Source organism: Fukomys damarensis, unplaced genomic scaffold (genome assembly GCF_012274545.1).
Source record: "Fukomys damarensis isolate Sample0158 unplaced genomic scaffold, DMR_v1.0_HiC HiC_scaffold_18, whole genome shotgun sequence".
Lineage (NCBI taxonomy): Eukaryota > Metazoa > Chordata > Mammalia > Rodentia > Bathyergidae > Fukomys > Fukomys damarensis.
In genome coordinates, this window is record NW_022900930.1 from 71,683 (window position 1) to 81,506 (window position 9,824).

The following is a 9,824-nucleotide window of genomic DNA, read 5'->3' on the forward strand; positions in this document are numbered from 1 at the left end:
AGTTGTGAAGGTTAAATAACTTCTCTGTGACCAGGTATCTTATTACTATTAAAACTATTAAAAAAAATAAACTGGCAATAACCAAATTCACTAAACGTAGGAATGACTCAAGATAAGATATATTCTGACAGTTGTATCATAAATTACAAAAATAATAAGAATGTAGACTGATCCAGTTGTAGTGGCATGCACCTGGAATCTCAGAATTGGAAGGAGGATTGCCAAATTTGACCTCAGTCTGGGCAACTTACTGTGACCCTATATCAAGAAAAAAAAAAGAGGTTGAGGACATAGCTCAATGTAAAGGCTGAGTTCAATCCCCAATACTGAAACAAAAAAAAATCAGACTTTGTCCACACAAAAAAAGCAAAAACCAGTTAGTTGGACAAAAGGCTAAAAAAAAGCAGGAGCATCAGAAGTCTGAGGCTGGCCTTGAAAACTTAGTGAGATCCTGTCTCAACATAAAATGCAAAGGGTTAGGGATCACTTGCCTAGCGTGCTTGAGGACCTGAGTTCAATCCTCAGAACAATCAAAAGGGAGGGGCCTACATCTATCTGTGTTTGATTGCCACAAAATAAAAATGAATGTGAATGTATGTACACTGAGAAAGTACAAAAGCAACTTTGCAGTGATTATAGTAATTCATGACTGGGTTTTTTTCATATGACTGATTTAAATTTTAAAAATCTAGATAATATTAAATTGATTTACAGTAAGTCCATGACTTATGAACATTCAAGTTGAGAACTTTCACAGGAGTACCATGTAAGATTCACTTTGTCAGCTTACGAACACATCCGACTTACAAATGTTCTCCAGAACAGAACATGCTTGTAAGTCCGGGACTTAACTGTATATGATTGACAAAGATAAATACATTAATTGATTATTCTTTAAAAAGAGATTTCTAGGGCTGGGGATTCAGCTCAGTGGTTCTGCCACCTGCCTGCCTCACAAGCTCAGGTTCCTGAGTTTGATCCCTGGTATCAAGATTAATTAATTAATTAATTAATTAAATTTTTAAAAGAGATTTCTAAGTTGGGGGAAGATCTTTCAAACAGTATATGTTAGTTAGCCTGGCAAAAGTCAACATATTTTGCATTAACTTTGTCACATCTGAATTATCCAACGCACAGAATCCGTGCCTCCTCTTCGTTTTGTCATGAAAAGTTTCAAGCACGAATAGAGGTAGAAAAACTCGTATAATGAACCACCATCACTCAGCTTCAACAAATACCCATCCATAGCCATTCTTATGCCACCTGTATTCCCACATTACCTTGGCCAGATTATTTTATAGAAAATCCCACATCATATCATCTATACTATAGTATGTATCTCTAAAAGGACTCTTTTCATTTCTAAACATAACTATGACAGTCACAATCACATTTTTAAATGTTAGCAATAATTCCTTAATATCATATAACCAGGTCAATTTATCTTTCTCATGGGGTTTTTCTAACAGTTCAATTGTTCAAAATCAATATTCAAACATAATCCATCCAATGTGTACATTTATAATTTCTTCTTCCCTACAACTCCCATTTCTACTTTACTCAGCATTGATAACGTTAGCATCACATGCAAAAGATTAAAATAGACATACTTAAGAATGAAAAGGAGAAGTTAAAATAAAAAACAAAGCAAAAGCCCCACTACATTCTTTTGCACATGTTTGTTCTCAAGTGAAAGGAAGGGAGATTCTTCTGCTTTTTCTGGTTCAGACCAACAGGACTTCCTTGGACATCCATAGGTATGTCAGGAAGCTATGGGCAGGGAAGGAGGGACTGAAGCTCTTCTGACAACAGCGCTCAGCCCCCAGGCAGGAAAGGCAGAATAATATGCAAGGAGAGCTCAATTCCACAGCGGTGCTAAGATTGAATTTCTTCTCTTTGCAAGTGTGTGGTCACAGCCATCAATTACTTTCAAAAATGATGGAACGGATCTAGTCACATGAACACCAAATGAAAGCTTTAACACACTGGACTGGAATAGTAAGACTGACAAAGTAACACCTAACCCAAAGAAACAATTCCTCTGCTAAAATTCTACTCTGATCCTGAGAGAGTGGCTTATGGCAAGTAATTCTTTTATCCTTATATATAGTCAAGTTACCCATACATAGAATTACACTACCCCTAAGGTGTACAAAGCCAGTCAAAATGCATAAACTCCCCAAAGTTTCAAGATAGGCTATATAAAGGTTAAGTTTAGTTCTTCCAGTTTGTGTCTGTGCTGCTGAAGCGAGCACAGTTCTTCCAATCTGGATACAGCTCACCAATAAAACCTGTGGCCCTTCCTGAGACCCTACCAGGATGATGAACATAACAAAACTCAGTCCAGTCTCATTCTTTTTAAAGCATAGAAGAACTTCCCTCTGAACACTGACTAAACCAAGACTGAATCTATATTTTTTTCCTAGCTTATTAATTGACTGACCAGAATGACTGTTAACCGGGCAGAAGAAGAACAAATTCCCTTTGCAAACTGCCTCACTCTGTCCAAATGAGAGGAGTCAGCACTGCAGATGTGAGGCCAGCCCTTCAACTTCTGTCTCTGCCACCAGATTCCAGTGATGTCATGAAACGAGAGAATGAGGCTAAGGGGTGACCTCAGAGGCAAGGAGATGGAGGAGATTACAAGTCACTCCCACTCACTAAATAGAATGAGAGGTTCTTTAGGAAATAATTCTTTCTCCAGCACTTTCTTCATTTTCAGCCATGTGGGAAAAAGGCAAAGATCCACTAAAACCTTATCTTTTTCCTATTCTCAGAGACCATGTTTTAGTCTACAGTAATTCTCTAATACCTAGGACTTGAATAAACATCATGGAAGTATACAAGTTAATCAAAGAATAGTGGTCTTTTTTGATTTGGGCGATACCATCTGGACAGAATAATAATCACTTGAATCTCTGTGTTCTACTTGCCCCAGTTGTGTCCTCCCCAGCACCTTACCTCAACAAGAACCTTAGGAAGGATATTGCAATGATGAGCACTAGACCAACAATGAATGAGACCCAAACAGCTAAAGAAAGAAAAGAACATTATCACCAAATATGTCATCATAAGCATCAATATTGTCAATGTATTACATTTAATCTACCAATGAAAAATGAAAAGCCTACATTCTTATGTTAAATTACCTGTGAATAACTAAAAATATTTCATGAAGAGGATTAATTTTTATTATGAAAAATGGCAAAAATACACAAAAGTACAGAAAGTTATACAATAAACCCACATGAGCCCATCATTCAGATCCTACAGTTATCAAGGAATTGCTGGGCCAGGGATTTAGCTCAGTGGTTCCTTTGCCTGCCTCACAAGCACAAGGTTGTGAGTTCGATCCCCAGTACCAAAAAAGAAAAAAAAAAAGATATTGCCATTCTTGTGGCGGGAGTATGGTCCAGTGGCACAGCACTTGCCTAGCACGAACAAAGCCCTGAGTTCTAACCCCAGCACCAGAAAAAAGAAAAACAAATGTTTTCACTTATTTCATTTATTACTAACTCTGTCTTTGTTTGACTAACGTATTTTAAAACAGATCTTAGACATCATATCACTTTCTCCCTCACATTCTTCTATAAGCAGCTCTGACCTTGTAATGTAAAAGGCATACTAACTTCCTGTGCCTCCCAACACAGTGCACTACAAAGGACACAATATACCTCTTGAAGGATTCCACCCAACAAAAAAACCTCTATAAAATAACCACTCTTTGAAACTATTAAAAAAATACAACTGTACAATCATGAAAGATGAAGAAAGTGTGAGGAAATGTCATAGGCTGGAGGAGATGAAGGATATCTGAAAGCTAAATGCAATGTGATGTCCTTGAGTGAACTCTAGACTAGAAAACGTAGACTAAAATGAACAATTTAAGAAATTTAAATAGTTTATAGACCAGTGTTGTACGAACGTGAAGTTCCTGGTTTCAGTAATAGTGTATGGGATAATTGTGTTCTCATTATACAGTTACAGGGCATAAGGGAAGCAAGGCAAATGGTATTTAGGAACTCTTTCCTTGAAAGCTATTTCAATATTGAAAACTTCTTTAAAATAGGCCTGTCATTTAATCACAATGTCATACAAAATTAACAATAATTCCCTCACTAATACTAAGGAGGTGCCAGTGTGGAGCTGCGGAAACCTGGACCCCCTTCAACGTAAAGTTCCCCTTTCAGCTGACTGGTGTTGCTGCAAAATATCCTGCCATTCCGCCACACAGGGTGGACTTCTCTAAAGAGTTGACCCTCATCAGCTAGGACTATTCAGTTACCCTGATTTACATTAAGACAGGAAAAGCAGGATAAATCTTTAACTCTCTCCTTACAACTAACAATTATAAATTAGCAGGGTGTGGTGGCGCATGCCTGTAATCCCAGCACTCGGGAGGCTAAGGCAGGAGGATCGCGGTGAGTTCGAGACCAGCCTGGACTACATAGTGAGTGCCAGTGAGTCTCTACTACATAGTGAGACCCTATCTCAAAAAATAAATAAATAAAGTAAATCACCACAAACATCAAGGGCTCATTATTCCCAAAGGTGACTCAAATATTGCTTTTGTTTTTGTTTTTACTTGTAGAGAATGGTTTCACTCTTTCTAATTTTATAATGACCCCATGGTTTTTATATATTCATATTTTTATCAAATATATTCATTATTCTTTTCAATGCTTAAACTATCCCATTTTGGCTCTTTCATATTGACTCCTACATTCTCTTACAATAACTTCAGACTTGGGCCGGGGATTTAGCTCAGTGGTTCCAGCGCCTGCCTTGCAATCATAAGGACCCGAGTTTGATCCCCAGTACCAAAAAAATAAATAAATAAAATAACTTCAGACTTTAATAGTGCTCTATAAACAGTCTTACTCATGACACAGGGATTCACTGCTGCCCCCTGCAAAGCCACACCCACAGTACTATCCAATGGGACTCAGAGTGACAGATTTTCTTCAGCAGAGTTATCAGACTGCGGAGGATCCTTCTGGGCTGGCTGTCCATGTGAGACACAAAGGAAAGTCAACTGTCCTATTTCTAATTTCTTTCTACTGCTTTAACTTTTTTATTTATCCTTTATAGTAAAGCATAGTAACAATATTAGAATATATTAAGATATATAATTTTTGACAAGGTAAATTTCCAAAAGGGAGATTACTGGATAATTTTACTTTTTATACATCAATGACACAATGAATATATTATATATTGGGTAAAGCCATGCTTAGCTAGCTTGATCCCCAGCACCAAAAAAAATGTAATTATACCATGACTAAATAGTATAGATAATCTATAATCTAGCATTTTTTTTGTCTTTTTTTTTTTTTTAATACCAGGGATCGAACTCAGGACCTTGCACTTGCAAGGCAGGCAGCGGAACCACTGGGCTAAATCCCCGGCCCTTATAATCTAGCTTTTTAATTATAAAAAGAACCACAGACTGCTCTCTAAAGACAGTAGTCAAAATCTGAACTCTTTGAAAATGCTAATTTAAAGTCAATAAAGAACATGTACATACGAAGGTTACTGTCAACTGGATTCTTATTAACAACCAGGTCACAAGCAATTTCATCAACTCCATTGTGAGTGTCCTTTACCAAGAGAGAATAGTTTCCAAATTCTCCAAATTTGTATTCCAACCTATAGAGATTAGGCACAATTAAGACTAAGTGTTAGAGTAGGACATCAAGAGTTGGACTTACTAATGTCATAAAGGCAGATGGATATGCATACCTAAGTGCAGATCAGGAGAAATAAAGAAAAATAGTTTAGCCATGCATGGTGGCTAACACAGGAAGATTGTGAGTGTGAGGCCAGCCTGGTCTATACAGACCCTGTTTTAAAGAAGGGGAGAGGAGGGAAAGAGAAGGGAAAGGAAGGACAGGGGAAGAGAGGGAAGGGAGAGAGAAAAAAGAAGGATGGGAAGAAAAGGGAAGAGAGGAAGAAGAGGATGCGAGGAAAGAAAGGAAGGTGTTTTAAAGACAGGGAAAAACAAAATCATACAGAAAAGAAAAGCAGAGACAGGGCCAGGGATTTAGCTCCGTGGTTCTGCCACCTGCCTCGCAAGCACAAGGACCCAAGTTCGATCCTTGGTACCAAAAAAAGTAGCAAGTACAAACCTACAAACTTCCCTCTCTTCTGATGTATTATTAATTTGAAGAATGGAGCCGTGCTGGGTACTGACAGAGACGGATGCAAAGGCTGGCTTCCCAGGTTTTCTACCATGAGAAACATTTACCAGAAACTGGAACAAGCACTAGAAGACAAAAACACAATAGGAAAACTTTCAGAGTTTTTAAACTTTGATTTTTTGGATTCTTTGGCTGTGCTGGGACTCAAACCCAGGGCTTTGAGCATGAAAGGCAAGCACCATACCAATGAACTACAATCCAGTCCATTAGGGGCTTTTGAAAGTCTGTCAGCTGTACAGCCAGGCACGCTGGCAGCTAGCCTGTAATCCAGGAGGTTCCTTGTCCATTCAAGGCTACCCTGGGCTATGTGGTGAGTTCAAGGCCAGCCTTAACTATAATGCAAGACCCAGTCTCTAAAAACAGAACAAAAAAACTACAAAGAAACCCTCAGTTGTTGAAAAACTGAATACTCAACTGAAGATATCTTTTTTTTTTTTTTTTTTTTTTTTTTTAAAGACAGGGTCTCACTATGTAATTGAGGCTGACCTGGAACTCACTATGTAGCCCAGGCTGGTCTCAAACTCACAACAATCCTCCTGCGATAGCCTCCTGAGCGCTGGGATTACAGGCATGCACCACCTTGTCCAGCCTCATCTGAAGATCTTGATGTGACTGTTTTCTTATACTCATAAAAACCTTGAAAATTAGCGCAAGGTCCTAAGTTTGATCCCTGATACCAAAAAAAACAAACAAAAAAAAAAAACCTTGAAAATTTCAGTAACTCAGATAAAATGTACCTATGATTTTATATTAAAACAATGACTGGCTCACTATGGAACTGATTAATCTTTTATTTTCCAGGAAACGTTTCAAATTAATTAATATAGCTTACATTCATTCTTTCACCTTATTGCTTTAATTATTTTGCAAATAAATTTCCATGAGTCTAATTTTCATATTTAACAATATTCATTATATTTCATCAACTACTGTAATTGTGGGTACTTAGGCTAATTTCAATGCTCTCTGCCGTTTTTGTAAATATGTAAATATAGCCAGGCATGTTGGTGCATACCTGTAATCCCAACACTCAGGAAGCTGAGGCAGGAGGATTACTGTACTTCAAAGTCAGCCTGGGCTACATAGTGAAACCCTGTCTCAAAAAATTAAAAAGTAAATAAATAAAGTGTAAATACATTGTTTTAAAAGATCAACATTCTTTCACTTCTTTTCCTAAGATAAATTTCCAAACAGGAGATTACTGGATAAGCCTAACAATTTTAACGATTCCTGTTAAAGTGGTCAAATATTACAATAAGTAAAATTACAATGTATTAATTTTTCTATAACCTTACCAGGATCACTTTTCATTTTGTTCACTTACTAGATATTTATATCACAGCCTTAATATTACATTTTAAATTATCAGTGGAGTAAATAATTCAATATTTTGTTATTTTTGTCTCCTATGGCGTGCACTATCAGTCTGATCTAAAGTTCTAAGAACACAATCTTAGAATATCTACCTCAAAAATTTCCCCATTCTAGTGCTTTCCTTCTTTCTTATATTGTTTGCTATACATAAATTTTTATATAAATATACTAACCTGGCTTGTTTTTTTCTATTGCTTCATTAGTTTAAAAACATACTCTGTCTTTTTTAGTTGTAGTTATATAGTTAGTGGGTTACATTTCTTAACTTGAAACCTCTTGGAATGTTTGAGAGATGATGTGAAGTAATTTTAAATGTTTGTTCCTATCTTTAGTCATAACACACTTTTTAATTTATATAGATTCCACAAAGACATTGATATATTATCAGCAATTACATTAAATATATGAATTAATTTGGAAAGTACTACCATTTTTCCTATTAGTCTTCATATCAGACTGTGTTGGCTATCCATTTAACCCAGATACTTTGTTAAATTTTTATTATTTTCTTTATATTTGACATTTACATAACCCTCAAGCGAAAAAACTGTCACAAGTAAATCTTTTAATATGCTAACTTACTGATAAAATTCAAAATTTTGCCAGATTTAAGATTAATACTCAATCCATTCTGCAAAACAAATCTGACAGTCAGACATCTTTTTTTGTTGTTTATTGAGTCCATTTATATAGGATAAGAATTATTTTTAAATATAAAAAAATTAGATGGGAAAATTTGTCACAACTTTCCAGATTTTTTAATCAGTTTGTAATCTATTTTCACAATTTCTTGAATCAATTTTCATATTTTTTTAAGATTATCATGGGGAGGGCCGGTGATTTAGCTCAGTGGTTCTGCCGCCTGCCTTGCAAGTGCAAGGACCCGTGTCTGATCCCAGGTACCAAAAAAAAAAACCCCAAAACAAAGAATATCATGGGGAAACTTGGGACTGAACCTAAGGCTTCACATATATTAAGTATGCAAGCTACCACTGAGCCCACTCCTAATCCAAGAAAATCAGTACTTGAATGTCAAATTTATCATCTTAACTATTCATCAAAAGTATAATTATTTTCAAGACGGACCTACCTCACTATGTAGCCCTGGCTGGTCTCGAACTCACAGCAATCCTCCTGCCTCAGCCTCCCAAGTGCTGGGATTACAGGTTTGAGCCACCACGCCTGGCATTCATTTTAGTTGATATATTTATCTTAATTTCTAATTTTCCTAATTTTCACTGCTGCCTTAAATTTATCAATTGTATGACTTTCAGGTTAAAAACATCATGTATCTTTTTGTTTGTTTGTTTGTTTTTGTTTTTTGAGATAGGGTCTCACAATTTAACCCAGGCTGGACTGGAACTCATGGTACTCCTCCTGTCTCTGCCTCCCAAGTGCTGGGATTACAGAGCAGTATGCCACCACATCCAGCTCCAAAAGTATCATCTCTTGATTCTTATTTCAGGTCTCTCATTTCTAATTTACATATTTATTATTTTATTGATTCCTTTTGGATGCCTATACTGCTTCCCAAAACTCTGAGATCTCTACTCAAGAGTCTTGCATTTCTTTTTCCTTTTGATTAACAAAGAAGAATTTTTTTTAAACAAAACATTTACTGGTACATGTTAAATATATATAATGGTAACATTCATCACAGGGAAGTGTACTTTTTTTTTCATCCCACCTCTTTGACCCCTGACCCCTAAGGAGGGGATGAATTCACATGCTGCCAACAGCTAGGTGACTCAGGAAAAAAGTCATCAAGTTTCCCTTAATCTCAGTAACACCTGGACTGTTCTAAGGACTCAATGAAATATACATAAAATACAGGGCACAGCCACAGTCAAGAGTGAGTACAACTTCAATTATGGTCACTTTCACTATTATAAAATTTTCATAAGAATGGGTTTGAGAGTTCCAGGAACATGGTGGAGCAGCTAAGCAGCAACAAATCAACCTCTCTGAGACTCAGAATCATCCAGACACTGGAGAATAACAACTTGGGGAAGAAAAGGAAGGAAGGAAGTGGATCCCTGAGATCTAGGAAGGATATGAAGGGAAAACTGGGGAAGTCCAAAACAAAGTGAAGAGACAGTCTTCAACACAAAAATTGGAGAGGTAATCTGCACTTTCTCCCCAGCTCCCAGCTTGTGATGTGAGAGAAGAGGATCAAATCTCCAGAGACCTTCAAAGAGAAACACACCAGAGGAATATAGCAATGGATACTGTGCCCTACAACAGCAATAT

The 9,824-nt window shown here is 36.7% G+C and overlaps 1 protein-coding gene across 1 annotated transcript in view; it reads right to left on the reverse strand.

Annotated features, from left to right (window-relative positions):
• Hgsnat (heparan-alpha-glucosaminide N-acetyltransferase) overlaps positions 1-9,824 on the reverse strand; it is a 35,920-nt gene that overhangs the window by 23,450 nt on the left and 2,646 nt on the right. Inside the window, exons 2-4 of the mRNA XM_033765571.1 lie at positions 6,129-6,265; positions 5,528-5,649; positions 2,962-3,031 (exon numbers count right to left, since the gene is read on the reverse strand). Coding sequence (XP_033621462.1) covers positions 2,962-3,031; positions 5,528-5,649; positions 6,129-6,265 — 329 coding nt within the window. The remainder of the gene's footprint in view (positions 1-2,961; positions 3,032-5,527; positions 5,650-6,128; positions 6,266-9,824) is intronic.